The sequence below is a fragment of the Papilio machaon genome, chromosome 8 (assembly GCF_912999745.1).
Source record: "Papilio machaon chromosome 8, ilPapMach1.1, whole genome shotgun sequence".
NCBI classification, from domain to species: domain Eukaryota; kingdom Metazoa; phylum Arthropoda; class Insecta; order Lepidoptera; family Papilionidae; genus Papilio; species Papilio machaon.
Genome location: NC_059993.1, coordinates 831,234 through 853,478, shown reverse-complemented (window position 1 = coordinate 853,478; position 22,245 = coordinate 831,234). Strand labels below are relative to the sequence as shown.

General features: G+C 35.7%; 1 protein-coding gene across 1 annotated transcript in view; it reads right to left on the bottom strand.

Moving 5' to 3' along the window:
- Positions 1-21,964, bottom strand: part of LOC106707765 — a 58,548-nt gene extending 36,584 nt beyond the window's left edge. The window contains exons 1-2 of the mRNA XM_045679039.1: positions 20,738-21,964; positions 17,692-19,105 (exon numbers count right to left, since the gene is read on the bottom strand). Coding sequence (XP_045534995.1) covers positions 17,692-19,105; positions 20,738-21,856 — 2,533 coding nt within the window. The 5' untranslated portion in view covers positions 21,857-21,964. The remainder of the gene's footprint in view (positions 1-17,691; positions 19,106-20,737) is intronic.
- Between the last annotated feature and the right edge of the window lie 281 nt (positions 21,965-22,245).

Genomic DNA, 22,245 nt, shown 5'->3' with positions numbered 1-22,245 from the left:
CTTCTTTACTTTAGTCCCTTCGTACACAAATCAGTGTAAATCTTTAAAACTAATATTGAATCCGCGTCTCGAGTATCGCGTTGCACTCCGTACATACAACGTTGAATCTTTGACGCGACTTGTCAATTCGGTCAGTAGAGACATAGCGACTAAATGCAACTGTACAGATTTGCTCCGCTATCTTGAAAATTGCAGCGAATTTTCTTAAAACAATCTTGACAAACAGAGGAACTGGTTTGGTCAAATAAAGGCCGGCGACGCATCTGCGATTCCTCTGGTATTGCAGATGTCCATGGGCGTCGATGAACACCTTGGTGTTCCCGCTGCTCGTTTTCCCCCTTCTCTTATAAAAAATAAATAAAGAAAAAAATGTCTGCGACGCGTGCCTGTGTATGAACCTCTGACATTATATTTCGTAAGTCGCTTAGCAACTAAAATTTTTTTGTTTCGAAGATTAACGTTGCCTTGTGTACGTAGAGCCTTAGTTATGTCAAGTGGTCGAATGCTGGCTATTTAAATAATTTAATTAAAACCAGTTATCGTCAGATACATTTCTAGTAATTAACACAAATCCTACAAACGGTCCAACATCAAATTTAAATAAATATATACCCCTATCAGTAATTTTTAGGCCAAGCAACGTCTTCATTGCTGTATTTAAAATAAACAGTTAGAAAGCATTGCTTTGTATGTTCGGAATACTTTGGGCAACTAAATATATGAAGTTTGTAAGTTATTGTTCACAAATGAAGATTAATGATCGCTGTCCAAACTAAAGCAGTTAATTGTTCCTGCCGAACACAATTTGTGTCTGAATTATTATAATAATGTTGAAAGATACTCAAAATAATATTATTAATATAATAAATGCGAAAATTTGAATGCATGTTTGTTAGAAGGTAAGTTCAGAACGACTTAACGTATTATAAATGCAGAATATAGTATCAAAGAACACAAAGGCAACGAAACTAATTATGTTTTTTTTCCGAACGAAGTAGCGGTCATAAACTAGTTTGATAAACAAATATACAGAGACAACAATATGTTTTTAAAACAATCGTAACGTCAATGATATTTTACAGTGTGATTTAAAAGCGTACTCAGAATCGTTAAGTGCTCGTTAAGAGAAATTCTTAGTGTATATTTAGTATAATATATTTATACTAAAGGGCTGTATAAAGATATTGATTGCAGTCGATTATTTTAAAATAGAATCCAACGTGTGTGTTATTGCAAAATTAACGTAGAATTGATTTCCGTCGCTGCCCACTCCAGTCTGATCTTCTCGTTTGAGTCATTATCGAGTGATCTAATCGTCCCGTGGGATGTGGCGGGATAATTACGTGTAGGATGAACATATTTGGCTGTTAGTCATTGTTTAAACTACACATACGTACTTACCGTGGGTTTCTGAGACTAAAATCTCAGTTGAAAATGTTATCTCTGTTTTGTCAAAGATTATGACAGGGATGACGATATGTTTTATACAGAGATTTTGGTATCAAAAACCAACGGGTAGCTTTGTCATATAAAGCAATTAGTTTTAAAGTAGTTTCGTTGCTTTGTATTAAGTACCTAAAGAATTTTAATTTCCTTTGATTACTGTTGTTGTCTTACTCGTATTTTTAGTAAGGTTATTCCCACGTCAGCATGCAACAAACATCTAGTATCACATCAGTTTTATAATTATTATTAATGTCAATTGATGTGCATCTGTTTTTAGGCAATAATCTTAAGTATAGTTTGGTACATTGTCACTTTAGGTAGTTAATGCCAACTAAAGCCTGACAATGTTGAGCAAAAAAGCGCTATTCTTCTCCAATTGCAATTACATGGTTCATTACCGGTAAGTAACCAAGGTTATTTAAAGGTAGATTTCCATGGTACCCGATTCTATAGAAGTAGACCGACCCATGGAACGAATGGTGAAAACAGTAGTAGCGTACTCACTAGTCGTCCGCAGCAATGCAGACATCACTAATGTACCTATGTAATTGTCAATTCATCGGACAGGTCTCTAGTGCGTGTTCGTTGGCCGTCGAGGAAACCAGCTTTAACACAACTGCGATATTTTGATTTTCAATTGTTATTCACGGTTTTTCTAAGCTGGCATTCAGTGAAAGTGTTGTCGCTAACGGCCGTCATGGGAACCAGTATCACTTTCATTTTTAATTATGTATATTTTAGTTTTATGAATACAGTATACTTTATACGCTTGAGTCATTAATCAATATTTCGTGAGATTTAACATGTGTAACATACTCTGTGCTCGACACATATTTTAAAGCAATTTTAAAAGAAACAGTATTGAAAAACAATTTACTATTAACGAGTGTCGGAACAAAAACCGATAAATCACATTGTTGTTTTTTTTTTTGTGGAAAATTGTAAAAATATGACCAACTTAATGGTTCACAACCAATTGGCAACATAAAAAAAATTAAAAATGTATCATCGGTTTTAGTTCCGACGCTCCTCAATTACACTTACATAAATATGGTAAACTTGCCACATTTAAAACAAATACCTATAGTTTAGTCTAGTAGTAGTAGCTTTAATGTTTGTTATTTTTATATCTTTCTTTTATTAAGCATCGACAACGATATTTTATTGAAAAAAAATAATACAAGATCAAAGAAGAAATCTGTAAGAATACAAATCAGTGGAATAAGTTATTATACAATTAGTAATATAAGTATGCTGGGTGATAAAGCTTTTAATATTCAAAGCACGAGCTTTACGTGTACGGTCAGTATTGTGAACGCATCGGTGCGGTGCCCTAAGCCGTTAGCTTCCTGCCACGCACTTTAATTTGCAACGAGTTTCAATGAATGTTTATTGTTGACACCTTTACTCCTATTACGAATTTATTGGACCCCCAAATATACTGGAATTCCAATAAAATGATGCCAAATGTATCTTTAATTATTTATTTTAGTATTCTATGCTGGAAAGATGTAAAAAGGGGTAAAATAAAATGTTCTGTAAGGTTTTAAAAATAAAACTTCTTATGTCTTCCAGTTTGAAAAACGTACCCTATACTGATGGTAAAAGTACTGTTAGGACTAGCATGAATATTTGTGTCAATCGCCATCGTATCGTCATCAATAAAATTTGTATTAATATTTTTGCAGCGCCCCCTATCGGGCGTAAAGTACACCAAATATCTCATACTAATTTTAACATAATTGACAATGACGTGCTAGACCCACTATATATTGTTATATACGATGTTTTTCTCTTGTTTTTCATAATGTAGGAAGTTCTCAAAGCCTTATAAGTTATTTATAAATGTGCTGTGACGATTAGGAAGTAGTGCGTGAGAATTCATTTTAAAGTAGACTGCTCAAAGGATAAAGCCTTATTTATTGCACACTACCTTTCAATAAATCCTGTCTCATAGTAAAAATAGATTTATCTCGGGTTTCCAATACTGAAAATTCGAACAAAAATATATTATTATAAAATTAAAGTAATAACTCAAGCTTTCCGATTTTTCGTACTGACTTAATTCGTACTCAATTCCTCGCGCGTTGGTACACGCCTTCTAGATGCAATGGTCGGGCATAATATGCGCCAGAGAATCGGCGCGAATTCGCCCCTTCTGGGTAAAGTTTAAGTCCATAATTTCTGACGTATTTCAAGAACAATAGGTCCGGTCCATACAATACAACTTAAATGGCAAGTCAAACGAAGTACGTATAACCTTTATTATCATACTCCTGTGTATGAGGCTTGTTAGTGTTAATAAGCGTGTTATTGGCTATTGTAAGCGTATTTATAGTGAATTGTTTGTTATTTTAGTGGTGTTTAGATTTTTTACACCGACAGACTTCAGTAATGTAGGTACCTAGTAAGGTACTCCTTTGGTACTTTTCCGGTGCGTTCCTCAGAGATCCCGGAACCCTCTTAAAATTGCACTTTAGGCTGGTCACCGAGGCGATTTTAGTGGGTCAAACCCCACATAAGTTAGGGTATCTTTCGAAGATTTCCCCTCCGATTGCAAAAAAGGAACTCCATTCAGCAAAGCGTCAGCAGAGCTTGAAGATATTTTTGTGTAGGTAATGACGCTCTACGCGCATAGACCATAGATGTATTATTGTATAGAGTGAGCAAGAATGATGAGTCGAAAATAAATAAGTCCTTACTCTCTATCCTGAGTATCTGTCGGGGTTTAAGTGTCTCACCTTAAGCGCGATGTAACAGTAAATGCCTCTTTAATATAAACAGTGAAGGTCATTCACAAAAAATCTGAATATATAACGATTAATGTAAAAAAAACAGTCTAAAAAGAGACGTCGTACTCGTATATTTCTTATAGGCTATTACTATTCGTACCTTGGTCTAGATCTACAACAGCAATCATGAACATCGTGAGGCTTGCTATACCTACAAATGATAGTAAAAATGTAAGAACTTGTCATTAAAACTTACCTAACACATTCCAATCTGTCAAGTGTATCTAGTCGAGCCTATAACTAGCAAACTAAAACAGTAATAACGTAATATGTACAGTTAGAAGATAGGCTAATAGTCCAAAATAGACTTTCGGCAAAAAACAATAAATCGAGGTATTGTAAGTTGAGTTTTTACTTTTTTTTTGCTTGAAATTTAACCGATCTACGTATCTTAAGATCGACCCATTTGTTTTCCCTCTCGTAATAAAATTATAAGCATTCTTCAGATCGATCTAAACGGTCAGATTAGTTTTGGCCGTAGACGGCTAAATAAATTTCTATAAAGTAATCTTAAACTAAGGTTAAATGGTAACGGAAAATAGATTGGCATAATTATAACTATCCAAGGTCACAGTCATTCATACGTTGGAACGACGACCACGAATGCATTTAATCTAGTTAGGTACCTAGTTAACCTTCGTTAGTACAGTAGAAACTCAGTAATTTTATTTTAAGACTAGCTTTTACCCGCGACTCCGTCCGCGCGGAATAAAAAATAGAAAACGGGGTAAAAATTTTCCTATGTCCGTTTCCTGGTTCTAAGCTACCTGCCCACCAATTTTCAGTCAAATCGATTCAGCCGTTCTTGAGTTATATATGGTGTAACTAACACAACTTTCTTTTATATATATAGATACAATTTTAAATTAAACTGAATACTAAAATGAGAAATAATTATTTGTTTTCTATATTAATTAACTTGTAAAATGTTTATAAATACTTCATTGCATTGAGATTGGCGTATATGTGTACTTAATAGGTGAAAAATTTCACCACGTTCGTTGTAAAATCATGCTGTTTGTTACGTTATGAAATATGAAACAAATTTTAAAAGTTTAAAGTACAACACTTTATTGGCAGTTTGAAGTGAATTTATAGCTGTTAGAAAAGAACTAATACTTTGAAGATTAACAAATACATACTTTTTCCTTCGTAGCAAACCATAACGACAATTTTTTTTAATAATATATTACTAAATAATCTTATTAATATTATAAATGCGAATGTTTAGAAGGATGGATGTTTGTTTGAAAGTATATGCGGAACGACTGAGAGGATCTTGATGAAATTTGGAAAAAAATGTAGAACATAGTCTGGAAGAACACATAGGCTACTAATTTTTTTTTCATTCCGCGCGGACGGAGTCGCGAGCATAACCTAGTATTATATAAGAATTATTTAAATTATAACTGGATGGTGTACGTACAAATATTAAGGATCTGTGCTGTGATGAGTTTAGCCGTTCTCTTCGTGTCATCTTATCTTGAACAACCATAAACTGTCATAATTTCTATTCAGGTTCTCGTAGTGATTTTGTAGCAGTTGTTTTACAATACATAAACATTTAAATTAATTCAAAAATGACAGTAAAAAAGCCTACCTACTGCGATCGTAAAAGACGAGTAGATAATAAAATTTTCTAACCAAATACATGTACATTTCGCCGCAAATTTCGTGTCGTAACTAAAAGATTTGTACAGGCAAGGGAGCGCTTGGGTAATATTTATCCTTCCGTCATACTGAGGTTGTCCACCCTTGTTACATTTGGATCAGGTTTTACGATTCCATGCCTGTGTCTAGTTTATTTTTATTATACCGAAACAATTTTGGCTTCATTCATATGTTTTGATTATATTTCGAAGCTTTTATATTTACTACGAAAATGTAGATGGGTTTTTAAATATATTTTAGGTAAAACAGAACACAATCGTAGAATACATAAATTCAATGTTGTAACGTTTCTAATTGGTCTAGGAAAATCACCAACGGTGGCTTGCTTTTGGATTGGTGGATATTGCTTTCTGTTAGTATTGGAAACCTATTTCAAACACTTTTTGTTTGACACCAACTATAAAAAAAATCTATTTGCGTTAGTGGCTCAGGGGTTAAGCACTTGACTTGCAATCTGCAGGACCTTGGCTCGAATCCTACCATGTACCAATGTATTTTCAATTTAAATATGTACATTTATCCGACGTTCTTACGGTGCAGGAAAACATCGTGATGCAACCTGCACATATCTGAGAAGAAATTCAATGATATGTGTGAAGTCAACCAACCCGCACTGGGCCAGCGTGGTTGACTATGGCCTAATCACCTCTAACTTGGGCTAAGCTCCGAGCCCCTCAGTGGGGACGTATAGTGAGCTGATGATGATGATAAAAACAGGAGTGCCGGTTGTATTATATTACAGTTCTGTTAGTAGGTATGTATGAGAGTAAATTAAATCCGCTAGAAGCGAGTGTTAATTGAGCATTGAATAGTAAACCCTTTAACCGACACTCGCGCGACTCCATTTGCATTGCAAAGCGTCTGTTATACATTCATAACACAAGTTACTGCTTAGTTTATGTTCCCTACTGTACTCTGGATTGTACAATATTAGTCCCTCGCCTCTCTTAACAGGTTAAGACTTCAAAGTGTTTACAATTAAGATGTATGTTATCAGAATAATGTATATTGAGATTATAAATGTGTAGAATAGAATTTAAAAAATATATATGTGACTAGCTGTAGCCCGTGATTCCGTTTGCGTGGAATTAAAAAAATTCCAAATTGCCAAAAAATCGAGGAAAGTGCAAAATTTCATAAAGATCCGTGGGGCCATTCCGGAGATACCTTCAAACAAACATCCATACGTCTGTCCATCTAAACATTCGCATTTATAATATTAGTTTGATTAAAATAAAACTGTTTAAACAGTGTAAGTATGAAGTGAGATATAAGAAATCAAAGGCTTTAGAGGACAAACTAAGTCTGAAGCTGGAGACAGACGTGAGTCTGAAAACGAGCTATGTTGTTTGCTGCCAACTTGAATAAACTTTACGGACTTACATCGCTCCTAGATAAATTAAACTTTGGTCCACAAAATTAAACTTTTAATTGCAAAATAATCATAAATATAAACCACTTCAACCAACTATGATTTTATTAAATAATCAACTGGCGCAGTCATAACCAACAAAAGCTTAGTGTAAGAAAACTTTATATTTCCAATAATAGGGTTCTCTCTACAAGGGTCAATGTATGTAAATAAGCACAAATTAACCAAATAATATGCACAAGATCAGATTCGTACGATAGTTTAAATTTATTTTCGCTAGAGAGCCTTGTCAGTGGGTGTTAGTAATTGGATCACATGCAGCTAAGCCTTGCAACATTTATAGCGGGGATGTATACGCGTCCGTTCACATCGATATGTCAGCTATATGAGTCAAGGTTCGAAGGTTGTTGCCCCGATATAGTTAACGATTGGAGAGGAAAAAATAACTAGTAAAGTACTAAAGAAACCAGCCAGTGTCACAGTGTGACATTTAGGAGGACATCTCTTTTTTTTTAATTTACAAAATGGTCAAGCATTAAGTTGCAAGAGGATATAAAGCCCGACACGAATCTGTGCACTATGGTCTATATTTTTTGTTAATTTTTTACATTATAATATGAATGCTACTTGATTGGTTTTTGGTACTATCAATCTTAATTGCAATTATCTCTAACTTTTCCTTTTTATCCATAATCCCTCCCATATTTTCCATCACTAAATTCAAACAGTTTAAAATTTGGTTATACAGTTAACATAAGGGTGTAAATGTTTATAATCATAATGAGTGATGTTCCCGCGTTATAATAAGCAAAGTTGGTACTTATTAGTGATGTGACGAGGGTCCGGACCGGAATGTTAGCGGATTGTTAATATTAATGCGAGTTTGTTACTTACATGACAGTGTTACTACGTGTGGTTTACAAATGAACATTAGGTGAACGAACCTTGAGAATAGTGATTATTATCAATGGATTCACAATGTCGAAACACTTCTCAAAATATAGTGTCACCTCTCCCACTCTATTTGCAAAAATAGAGATGACTATAAATTTATGAGTACCAACCTTAGATAAAATTGTTAAATTTTCCCCACTGACATTACGGTTTATTAGAGAACTTTTATTCAATAGTGGTCATCAAATGTGATAACAAAGATTGTGTTGTATTGTATTGTGTTACAATAATATATACAATACAATAATTTAGTTATTGTACTGTATACTAAAAATAAATATCGTGCGTAAAACCAATACGGTTTTTAGAACAATGGAATTATTCCAACAAAACCGAACTAGAAAATGTATTCAGTAGAGTTCGATTATTCCGAGTAATTTGGGATCGCTTGTGGCACGCGACTGCTATTTGGTACTAAAATATTAACCCACATTAGTTACTTTATAGTTTTCCGTTAGTCCAAGGTCTTTTAATTGTCTGTTAAATAATCCGTTATTAGGTAAATTATTTAAAACCGAATCTTTATTTAAATATTGGGTTGGCAACTAAGTAATTGCGGATTTCACTCATACATGGCTTAAGTTGAATTTTTAGGTTTGTAGACGTAGTACAAATGTAAAACAAATTTTGTTATTTAATAGTTGGCAAAGTCAATCAGTAAAAAAAGTTTTTTGATCGGTTGCGTAGTTTTCGCTTGGTCTTCATTGAAAAATGGAAAATCAACAGGAACATTTAGTCATATTTTGCTTTTTTATTTCCGCAAGGGGAAAAACGAATTGCAAGCTCACAAAAAGTTATGTGCTGTTTATGGTGACGAAGCCTTAAAAGAACGGCAGTGTTAAAATTGACTTGCCAAATTTCGTTCTGGTGATTTTTCACTCAAAGATGATAAAGTGCTGATCGTCCAGTTGAAGTTGATGACGCCCTAATCAAAGCAATAATCGATTCGGATCGTCACAGTTCAACACGTGAGATTGCAGAGAAGCATCATATATCACATACATGCATTGAAAATCACTTAAAACAACTTGGCTATGTTCAAAAAATCGATACATGGGTTCCTCTACATTGAACAACTAACGAAATTAAACAATGCAGTTGAAGAAAAGCGGCCCGTCTTGGCAAATCGAAAAAGTGTTGTATTCCATCATGACAATGCAAGGCCACACACATCTTTGGTTACTCGGCAAAAATTATTGGAGCTTGGTTGGGATGTTTTGTCACATCCACCATATAGTCCTGACCTTGCACCATCGGATTACTTTTTGTTTCGATCTTTACAAAACTCCTGGAATGGTTAAAATTTCAAAAGTGATGATGAAGTCAAATCGTACCTAATTCAGTTTTTTGCTAATAAAAACCAGAAGTTTTATGAACGTGGGATTATGATGCTGCCTGAAAGGTGTCAAAAGGTCATTGATGAAAATGGGTAATACATTACAAAATAAAGTTATTTAGTTCCATGAAAAAATAGTCTTTGATTTTTTATAAAATATCCGCAATCACTTAGTTGCCAACCTATTACTTTTTAATTTATTTATCTTCTTCATGTTAGAGTCCAATATAAGGCAATAAAACTTATTTTATATTGTTTGGGAAAGTTATCATTGGTAGTTATCTAGGTAGTATCTAGGTAGTTAGTATTGGTAGTGGTAGTTAGCATCAGTAGTAGTTATCTTACTAAAATGATAAATGCGAATGTTTAGATGGATGTTTGATAGAATGAATCTCCAAAACGGCTTCATGGATCTCGATGAAATTTGGTATAGATATAGAACACAGTCTGAAAGAACACATAGACTACTAATTAAGATTTTTTTAACAGGCGAACTTTAGTGCTAAAAATATTTTGTAAGTTTCCGAAGACAGTGTTAAATTACAATTATAGTGTCATACTGTTTAGAACTTTATTCATCTAGACTGAATGGAAGTACGGTTCGAAATCTAATTGATTCAGCGGACGACAAATGTAATCAAAGGCTAGTTTATAGCTTTAGTATTTACCTGTACAACGCTAATGGTTGTGAGGGGACAGAGAGAGGAGCAGTTTACATCACTTACGCATAAGGCGACATCTTTGCTCGATTTCATTGGTTGGTTTTATGCTTGCCTAGGAAAAATTATCTTTATTATGTTAATCTTAAAGTAGAAAATAGAATAGATATAAGTAAAATTTAGACGTGTTCTATTTATAGAAATAAAATTTTTGAGTATTGAATTACTGAGTATTAATTTATTATTAAGGACTGGTTTTAATTTATTTTCATGTACAAGAAGTAAAAATAAGAGTTTTTTTTCATTAATTTACTCACGAGAAATGGCATTTGTAGGTGAAAATTATACCTGAAAACAAAAAAAAAATCAGTGGGAAGTGTAACATAAGAATCTGAAAAAGGAACGTTTAATTAAGCTTAATTAACGGCAATTTTATTGAGAGTTTGGATCAAATCTTTTTTAATATCATAAGGTGGCGAACGAACTTCGGCCACCTGAATTCCCCGAAATAAAGCGTCCGCTGCCCATAGATATCAGCAATTTTAAATGCGTTGCCTACCTCTAATTGACCGCAGAGAAGGGGACGTACAGAAAAAGAATCCTCGCCCTTCCAATTCTTTCCTTATAAGAAAGGAATTATTAAGGCATCCAGAACATCTCAGGCGTTTTGTAATTTTATTTTCTTTGTAGTTAAGTTATCAAATACTAGTCTTGTAGTGAAAAGATTAAACAGTTATGGCCTATTTACGCTTTAAACTAGGTCGGTACAATCGACATTAGAAAACAAAAGGTTAGCGTTTGGCATTTATTTGTGTACCAATATCTTCAACTCGCTACGCACGCTTGGCAAACAACGACAAACACCAAACAACAAACATGAACTGAATGAAGTTTTTGTTCGGTGTTTGCCTGTTTTTGTTTGGTGTTTGGTGTTTGTGCTTGTGATGGACGCTGTAGTATTACTACACAAATCTAACTATTCAACAAATGTGGGGATGCCTGTTTGTGTTCGGTATTTGAGACGTGTTTGATGATTGTGGATGTTTGTAGCAAACACCAAGCGTCTGGAACAGTCATTCGATATTGCACAGAGATATCCAGGTCACAAGTTCAGTATTCAATTAAAACTTTAGCAGTTGCATTGTATGAAACTTTCTTTATTTGGAATTTTATTCAGGTATAATTTTTACTTTTTAATAGAGTTTAGGAAGATAAATTTAATTGTCAAATAGTGAACTATAAACCTAATCTTATATATAAAATTCTCGTGTCGCGGTGTTTGTGGTTAAACTCCTCGGAAAAGGCTTGACCGATTCTCATGAAATTTTGTGAGCATATTTAGTAGGTCTGAAAATCGGCCAACATCTTTTTTTCATACCCCTAATAAGTTTTTTGTAACTGCGCGCGGACGGAGTCGCGGGCAACAGCTAGTGATCTATTTTAATTGATCATTAGGTTTATATAACATTCTAAACTAATACAATTTTAACAAACAAATTCATGCAAGATTTGGCTGCCAAAGTGTAATCTGAAGATTAATTTGTTCAAACCCACATAAGATATTATTTACTTATATAAAACGGCTACACTTGCGTAACATATTCCGGTATGATCGTAATTAGTCTATTGTAGCCAAGGGAATTAATAACTTCTTAATCTTTTTTTTTTTTTTTATAGGAGAAGGGGGCAAACGAGCAACGGACCGAGAATTATTTGATCCGACGCCCATGGACATCCGCAACGCCAGAAGAATCGCAGATGCGTTGCCGGCCTTTAAGGAATCTAAGCCAAGGAATAAATAATTAACCAACATAAAACAATATTGTTAAATGAGACGTAAACAACATATTGTATTTAGTGTCACAAATTGGTCGGATAGCGTTATGATTGAATCCTACTCCAACCCTTCACTCCAATATTACTTTCTGATATTAAACGGAGATTTGAATTACATGAAAATGTATATTCCTTTAAGAAAAAATTGGAAGGTAGTAGAGTATAAATAAAATATTCGTTCTACATATTTGTGGAGTACTTAGTTAAATATTCTTTCTATTAAAAACTCCTTGAAGAAAACATACTTGTAATCTCTATTTTTTTCAGAGCGAATGAGCGGGATAATTTACAATTGTCATCATCATCTCCTTGGCCTTTTCCCACTAACGTGGGGTCCGCACACAAGGTTTAATAAAACTTAAAGATTTGGCTTAATTTTTTACGGCTGGCCGGCTGCCTGACGCCAACCTTACTTAGGATACAATGTACAATTGTATTAGGTAAAATTACAAATAACATTAAAAGTCTTTCTTGTATATTATTTGCCTCATTATTTGGATAGAAAAACGATTGCTTTCCCGACTATATATTTTTTGGACAGTTTTAGTTTATCTCCACAAAAGCATTAAAGTTGTCGACAGTCGCAGAAGAGCGTATTTGTGAATTCTAACTTAAGTTTAAAAGCTCTGCGGATGTAGATCAATTTGGCTTATTGAATGTTAATATGAATTATCTTACAGTTTGCTGTGAATAATTAGACTTTTAACTTTTTAATTTTATATCTTAACAATTAGGGTTAACAAGGGACAAAATATGCTGTTTTTTACCTATATAACTTTTGGTTGGGTTAGTTTGGAGTTCAATGACTTAGTCTTAAATAAGCAAAAATTACTATAACCAGCAAATATATTTAATAAAATCTAGATAATTTTCTTCATACAAATAGTTGCAATCAAGAATAAGTAAGGGCACCAACCTGTCTAGTTACCAGGGTATCAAAACATGGCTTATAAAATACTGTTGATTTTTGCAAGGTACGCATACATCATCAAAAAGCACTCGGCGCATCCTTTTATTTATACTGTAAAACTGATGAACTGTACTAAGTGCTCTTCGCTTTGCACAACATTTAAATAAAGTACTGTTCCATTTTTAAAGGGTAACTATTTTTAATTACGAATTCCAGCCAGTGAAAAGAAAATTGTTAACCAAAGAGAATCTAAATTAGATTGGTACATGACTTAAAAAGGTATGTGAGTTTTCATTGCCGAAACAAATAAAAAACCTCTATTTTATGAAAGACTAGCCGTCGCCAGCGATTCAATCCGCGCGGATTAAAAAAAAAATTAGTAGCCTATGTGTTCTTCCAGACTATGTTGGATATCTATGCCATCTATTTGTTTCGAAAAGAATTTCAAAATATATTTTTCTGTCTTGCTGTTTTGTTATGAAAAAGCGTTATGTTTATAGAAAAAAATACATAATCAAAAGAGTAATTTACATAATATTAATCTCATAAAAACTGGTATAACATTTTGTTTTGGAACAAAAGACTGTGGAAGGGAAGAAAGAAATTAGGACTCTATCAGACTCTATCATATCATCGCTGAAGTGTACCCGAAATAAGTAGAAAAGATACAACCAGAAACAAAAATTTAGAGATTTACCAAAAGACTATCTCGTCTTTCACTTGTTTTAACGACAGAAGGATAGAAAGAGTTGAAAATTCTTTGCGTTTTTATTTAAGAGGTACTAAGAATTCGAAGACAAAATGTGTTCTCAGTGCCCGGTAGTTTGGTGTCAAGTATCACAAACCACTGGGCAACCACTGACAAGTTACGATGGTATCATCAAAACTCTCCACTTGAATGAAGCCATATTTGATATATCATATTTCATTCGTGAAATATTCCATATGATAATTTCCATGTAGTTGGTCTATTTCGTGGGAATCTGTTGCTACACTTTTAGGTACTTAAAAACATTGTTCTCCCTCTTACTCTCTTTGAAAATAACAGAGATAGTAATTTATTTGTCATACCCATTGTTAAAAAAAAAAAAGTTGTAAAAAATCAAATTAAACAATTTCTCCTTAATTTTTCCTCGTAAACATAAAAAAAAATCTATTTAAACTCTCATTTCACGAAATGAAATGTAAACAAGCCCGTCCGCTATCGGACTGTAATTTGCTAAGCCAATAAAATGCTGTTGAAATATAAAGTAGATTGGTTCCGTAGAATGGAATTAATGTTAGCATGACCGTTAATACTGACATTATGATTGAATTTTATTGTATTAGAACATTAAGATATCGCATTAATTTTAAATAATTTACAACAAAGGCTTGTAACCGTATTTGAAAAAAAAACTCGTTTCATTTTATGCTCTAAGAAATAAAACGAAAATAATCAAAAATATTTAACCTTTAATCAGCAATTCTTTTAGTTTCCATACAAGCATTTTACATATTTGGGTATAGATAATATTTCATAATAGTCAGGAGCCTAGCACGAATATTAGTGATGATCGCCTTCGTATCGTAAACGTCAAAATTAGTGTGTTTTGTGTACTTTACGGGCGCTGCATACATTTTTATACTAATTTTGTTGATAACGATACGATACCCAATATCAGAAATATTCGCACTAGGCCCACAGTTGCCTCATACTTTATAGAAAAGCATCAAAACTTTTATTTCGAACAAAAAAGGTTGGTAGAGCGTAGGACATTTGAGTGAGATGCGGAGCGGATGAATGGCTCTCTGATATTAGCTCGCATTCAGCTTTCCGATATTAATATCAGGATGCTTCATGTAAAAAATAATGAAAAGAGAAATGTAGGATATTTATAAAAATGCAAACGCGACTATGAGTACTAAGGATAAATTACTATATCTTAGCAAAAGATAATTTTATGTTATTTGTTGATACAAGAAAGCAACGAACATCGTCTGATCACACACTTGGTTCTAAACGTATTAAAGTCTTTATTAAGATAAATGAATATAACTTAATTAATAAACCTAAAAACGAGACGACTGACTATCACATTTTTGATACATTTTTGTTCGTGTTACTTTGATTTAATTTTTAGTAGTATTCATATTACATTTTATTGTATTTACTTGAAATATTAAATTGCACGATAGTTAGATTTGCAAATTGATAGGTCAATGTGCTCAGTGCAAGATCATTTACTATGACGTCTGACGGATAATTAGTTATTTCTGCGACAAATTAACCCTGGGTTGGGGGACAGGGTGTTCGCGTATTAACAGCTCCGAGTCTGTAAAATAATTTGAATGCAAATTAACCGTAGATTGCGCAAATGTACTGTTAGATGGCGCTAATTAAACACGTCTGACTCTAGTTGAGTCAGCAAGTGTTGTGAATATAAAACAGACAATCGTTCCTATGTCAAATACTTTGTTGATTACTTTTTAAATTGTAAATTAAGTCTTTGAGTTCAAATACTTACTAGTTTTCTAGAAAAACAACAAAACTTTTAATTGTAGAGCTCTAATTGTAAAATTGCAAAAGTTACCTAAGATGAAAAGACCGAAACAACTGTATGCAGCACATCGGTCGGGTAAGTCCCGCGGGAATGAACGCGTTTTCTCCCTGCTATATCTGATGCCAGTTAATTTGTCGCTAGCTTTTAGTTACGAGAGTGCACAGAGGGATTTGAAATACATAAAGTTTTTACTTGAACACCTGAGCCCGTGGCAGTAAAAATTAAATCACATAGTTTAGTAGTTACTTAATTAGACCTTAAGTATCGATTTCTTGTACTAAATCTATACTAAGGAACACAATTAGTGACGAACTTCAATCTGAGTGTGGCAAATTCAACAATAGAAAAAAAAAAATTGCTTAGAAATTGGAAATCAAACATTTTATAACTTACGGCCGTACGCAGAGTTAAATAGTGCATAATATTATAAATGCGAAAGTTTAGGCGAATGGATGGATGGATGGATAAATGGATGGATGAATGGATGGATGGATGGATGGATGGATGGATGGATGGATGGATGGATGGATGGATGAATGGATGGATGAATGGATGGATGAATGGATGGATGAATGGATGGATGGATGGATGGACGGATGGATGATGGATGTTTGTTAGAAGGTATCTCCGGAACAGCTTAACGGATTTTGACGAAATTTGACACAGATGTAGAATAAAGTCTGAAAAATACGTTAGCTATTAAGTAAGTTTTATTTTTTATTTTCGCGCGGACAAAGTCGCGGCTAGAAACAAAATATATTTGTTTGAATGCAATGAGGCGTGTAGGTAGGTTTGATCAAATTACCTGGCGCTTGCAAAAACAAATCCGCTTCCACAGCGGGTCCGCATTACGTATTCCATTTGTGCGATTTATATCGTCTCCCCTGCGCCCCGCACACCCCCCGCACGCCCACTGTTATGCGAGTATTGAAATTATTTATTCATCATGTTAAAGCATTCCGACTTTATTATATCCTAGTAAAAGTTCTGGTATTTTTTATTTATGTAAGGGATGCGTAATAAAATTTGATGTATTTTAAAATTGTTTCATTTTTTTGTAGATTGTGGAAAAAATGTCAAAATCGAAATTAACTCAATATATTTTAAATTAAACACTTTATTATGTGTATAATTTAACAATGCCTGTCATCTAAAAGCCACATGTCAGCGGCACATGACACGATGTCGACATCTCGCTGAACTCGTGGTCTTGTAGAGACAGGCGCTCTGTTCGTAAGCATTTGGACAGACCAGCTTTGAGAAAACTAGAGAATTAAATCTTCTAAAGACACACATAATTGTTTATTCGTTAGTGTTAATAAGGATTGTTAAAATATGTAAATTTAAGTTCCTATTTCTGTGCCAATAGGTGCCTCTTAGACATCTTACAGGTGAAAAATTTTATTTAAAAAATGAAAGGTTCCGTAGTTTTCAAGTTTACTCGATACTTAAAAAAACTTTCCTCTTCATAATATAATTCAGGTGGATTCGATAACCAGGTACAGTCGTATAAGTGAGCTAGAACTAATTTAGAAAAACGTCGCGTAGCGAGTGTTTTTCTTCAATTACATCTCGGAAAGTCATAATGAAATAAGGAAGAAAAGTTAAAGTGTTTTAGTAGCTACGATAAATGTCAATTTAGATGGAAAATATTCGACTGTTTTTTTTTTGTTTTATTAAGATTTATCTTACTAATATTATAAATGTGAATGTTTTGATGGATGGATGGATGGATGTTTGTGTGAAGCTATCTCCGGAACGGCGCAACGAATCTGGATGAAATTTGTAAATGTAGATCAAAGTCTGGAAGAACAAATAGGACACTTATTATGTTTTTTTTAATACGATGCGGACGGAATCGCGGGTGACAGCTAGTTGTATAAGAATAATATTGTAATACTTCAACTGTGGATATTATATGAGTTCTCTAAAGTTAAATGTATTTTTTATATGTTTATTTCTGAAGCGTAAATAAGAGACACTTTTTACTATTTACATCTTGTTTATTGAATGGTTGTCATGACAACCAGTGTGTACACATCACTCCTCCACACTATTACAAACAAATTAACAAATAATAAAAAATAACAAAACTTACAAAGAAACCCAAAAACAAATAACATTAAAAATACTTCTTATAATCTATACGTGGCTTTCGCTTCGGGCGTGCACAGAGTTGAGTGGGCCCTTCCACAGGCGCGACCTCAGCGCCCGCCTCCACAGTATTTATCTCCCGCGCCCGCCCTTCAACAACACAAGGCAGGTTAGATGACCCGACAGCTGCAACCTGCTGCTCCGGCCGATCACTTACTCGAAAATCCCTTTCCTCTACAACCTGCTGTTCATCAACTCTAGCCTCACTCTCTCCTACGGTACCGCCGCTAACACTCAACCCTGGCGGTGCTTGTTGATGATCGGTCGGCACGCTTGGTGGATCAGCCTCAGCTGGCAACGAATGTTGTCGTGGTGGGGTAAAATGATCGCCTGCAGTCACTAACACCGGCGGACCGTAGTCTTGATAGCACTGTGTGCTCATCCCGGAGTTCAGATCACACCCGGTATACCTCCTGATCTGATCAACGTGCCTAATACAAGTTAGATCTAAATCTTTCATCTTAATTTCGTACATTCTATGGCCTATTTTATTCTTTATCGTACCTAATCGCCACGCATCATTGCGTCCACTATACCAACGGATCCAAACCTTATTTCCGATTTCAAAACTTCTTGAAATGGGCGTCTGCTCACTACCATTGTAATTTTTATTGCAAGGTAACACTAAGTCTAATCGAGATCGCAAGTTTCTACCGAACATTAACTTGGCAGGTGTTTCACCGGTGGTACAATGTACAGTGTTTCTATAGTTAAATAGGTAGCCCAATAAAATTTCATCAATTTTATGAACAGGAATATTTTCCTTCATAATGCATCTTAACATTTTTTTACACGTTCGTACCGAGGTTTCCGCCTGGCCATTACTCGGCGGATGATATATGGGCGACGTCATATGTTTAATACCATTAGCATTGCAAAATGTTTTAAACTCAGTTGAATTTATTTTAACATCATTATCGGACACTAAAACGTTAGGAATACCAAAATTTGAAAAGAGGTATTTTAATTTCGCAATTAGAGCCGAAGATGAAGTTCCATTATTCATATACAAACAATCTAACCATTTACTGTGCGAATCCACCACCACCAAGTATACCCTTGATCCTACGGTCATATAGTCTATATGCACTCGTTGCCATGGCGCCGCGTCGGCGGGCCAGGGCGCGGGTGGCGCGCGTGGCGGTGCGGCGCGTACGCTAGCGCATGCCTCGCAAGACCCGATCCAACGTTCAATGTCCCGGTCGATACCGGGCCACCACATCCGACTACGAGCGTTGTTTTTACTTTTAATAATTCCTAAATGCGAGTCGTGCAATTCACTTAACATTTTATTCCGCAAATCAGTCGGTATAACTATTCGATGTCCTCTAAATAAACATCCGTTCTCAAACTGCAGGTCAGACTTGCAAAGAAAGTACGGCAAAATCGCTTCACAATTAACCTTACGCGGCCATCCAATCATCATATATCTAATGACTGTCTGAAGAGTCGCATCGCGTGCCGTCATTTTGCCGATGTCACCCGCGGAGACGGCCGGGGTAGATTCATCTAGAAAATTGATTGCATAGTAGGCGTCTATATTCCGTTCGGTGCCGGACTCGGCGTCTTTACATGGTAGCGGTGCGCGTGAAAAATAATCCGCGGCGGTGTTGTTGTCACTCGATACGTACTGTACCTTATAATTGTAAGCCGATAAAATTATCGCGTATCTTTGAAGTCTAAGAGCCGTAGTCACTGGTATACCCGTCGCGCTATTAAAAATAGACACCAAGGGTCTGTGGTCGGTTTTTAAAATAAACGGATCGTCCCGACCATACAGATACTGATGAAAACGTTTTACCCCAAAAATAATAGCCGTTGCTTCCTTTTGTATCTGGCTGTAATTACGTTCACTTGCCGTGAGTGACCGGGATGCATACGCGATGGGACGTTCCTCACCTCGCGATGTGCGCTGCGCAAGAACGGCGCCCAAGCCGGCGGGGCTCGCGTCCACCGATAGTACTAGCTGTGCGGCGGGCTCGAAATGAGCCAGCACGCGTTCCGACGCCAGCTCCTGTCTCACAGCCGCAATACAGCGCCGCTGTCGATCACCCCACTGCCATTTAACATCTTTACGAAGCAATTCGTGTAAAGGGCTCATTAATGACGATGCGTTTGGAATGAAATTCCTGTAGTAATTCACTAAGCCTAAAAATCTTTTAACTTCTGTAACGTTAGTAGGATCCGGTGCGTTGAGAATAGCCTTAACTTTATCTGGACTAGTTTGCAAGCCTTCCTTGCTTATGACGTACCCCAGATACTTCACACTCGTTTGAAAAAACTCGCACTTTTCCTTTTGAAGGCGTAAACCTGCGCTACTTAGCCTACCGAGCACTTCGCTTAAACGTTTTAAGTGAGATCTTTTATCGGGTCCCGTTATACAAACATCATCGAGCCAAATGCTGACTCCGTCTATTCCCGATAGCAAGGTCTCCATGCTCTTTTGAAAAATAGCAGGCGCGTTGGATAAACCGTACACAAGCCTAGTGTATTTAAACAACCCCTTGTGTGTATTAATTGTTGTTAATTCCTGAGACGAATCGTCTAACACAAATTGATTATACGCATTTTTTAAATCAATTTTGCTATATCTATCGCCTCCACCTATCTTAGCAAAAACCTCTTCGATACGAGGCATAGGGTATTTTTCTATAACGAGATCTTTATTAAGTGTAACAGAGAAATCGCCTGCAATTTTAACACGGCCGTCGCTCTTTAGCACGGGCACTATAGGAGTAGCATATTGTGAACGATCGATGGGCACGAGAACACCTGTTTTTACTAACCGATTTAATTCCTGTTCGACTTTGTCCTTTAGGGCAAAAGGCACAGTCCGTGGCTTAAAAAACTTTGGAATTGAATTTTCTTTAAGTTGTAATTTTATCTTAAACTTATTAAAGGCACCCAGTTCATCGCACCATAAGTCTGGATACTTTTCTAATAATTTACATAATTCTGTATCGTTGTCAAAATGTTTTAAGTCACAGGTTATACTAAGATGAAAAACAGACATAAAATCCCTACCTAGTATCGGTGGACCTCCATTTTTAACGACAAAAATTCTTATAACTTTTTGTAAATTGTTATATGTTACCACAGCATTGAAATAACCTAACGGGCAAATTTTACGGCCATCGTATAAGCACATTCTTAGTGTACTTCTTTCTAGAGAATAGTTTACAAATTTACTACGATATAAAAAATCCGAAATTACAGATCTACCAGAACCTGAATCGAGTTCCATTGTCAATTCCTGATCACCGACCATTACATCAATCATATAAGGTTTATCAGTAACATACCTCATATTAAAGTTCTGGAAGCTCTGGCACTCCTCATTCTCCGTTCCCTGCCCGTCATAATCCGAGTCGACATGATAAAACCCTCTGTTTCTGTCATTACCACAAACTTTCTTTAGATGACCCTTCTTCCCGCATTTTTGACAAGTGTAATGTCTGTACCGACACTTATCGCTATGATGACTTTTCATCCCGCACACCGCACAGCAAGAAGTTTCCCATCGCAGATCACGGCGCGGTGCTGCGCCGCATGACCCCGACGTACTAGCGCCGACCCGACGGCCGTTACCGCTCCGTCTGCAGTGATCTTGTTGTCCTAGTTGATATATAGGCTCTTCTTTGGTGAGCATTGCTTCGCTGCTGCACCTTAGTTTCGCTTGCCTCGCGCACGCAGCCTGCTCCGCCAGTTCAATAGCCCGTGTGAGCGTCAATGCGGTCGGGCTCTGTTCGAACAGCCTGTCGCGTTCGGGCCCCGAGCCCAGACCGAGGACGAAACGATCTCTTAATACCGTTTCCAGAGCGGCGCCGAAGTCGCAATAGCTTGCGAGACCTCTTAGTCGCGCCGCCCAGTCTCCTAATGATTCGCCTGGACTTCTTGTCGCTTCGTAAAAATTCGCCTTATCGGCAAATGTACATACCTTCGGCTTGAAATGCCCGTCGAGTAATAAAACGAGTTCAGAATAACTTAGTGATTCGACCTCTTGCGGGTAAGATAGGTTCCGAATCAACCGATAAGTTTCGTCCGTTACGTGTGTAAGGAGAACTCCGCCTTTGTCACCATCTTCAATCTTATTTATCTTTAAAAATTGCGACAATCTTGACTTGAAAATTGACCACTCGGTAGTTTTGTAGTCAAAACTTGGTATACTTCCCAAGAAAGACATAATTTTTATCCTCGTCGCCAGTTATATGTTTATTTCTGAAGCGTAAATAAGAGACACTTTTTACTATTTACATCTTGTTTATTGAATGGTTGTCATGACAACCAGTGTGTACACATCAATTTTCCACTGCGATATATAACGAACCGTCTACTGTGATAGCACCAATCCCTTTCAAATAGCATTATCCAAAGAAAAAGAGAATCATTAGTGGATTCCCGACGGGGCATAGGTATAAAGACCGCTTAATGAAAAGGTCCCTCACTGTTGTGAGCCGGCCTCTGAATTCATGATGTGCATACAACGTTGCTATTTAAGATATGACCTGATTTTACAAACAAAACTTCTTACTATTCAAATAAATGGAACTACATTCAGGTATTCAAAAACTT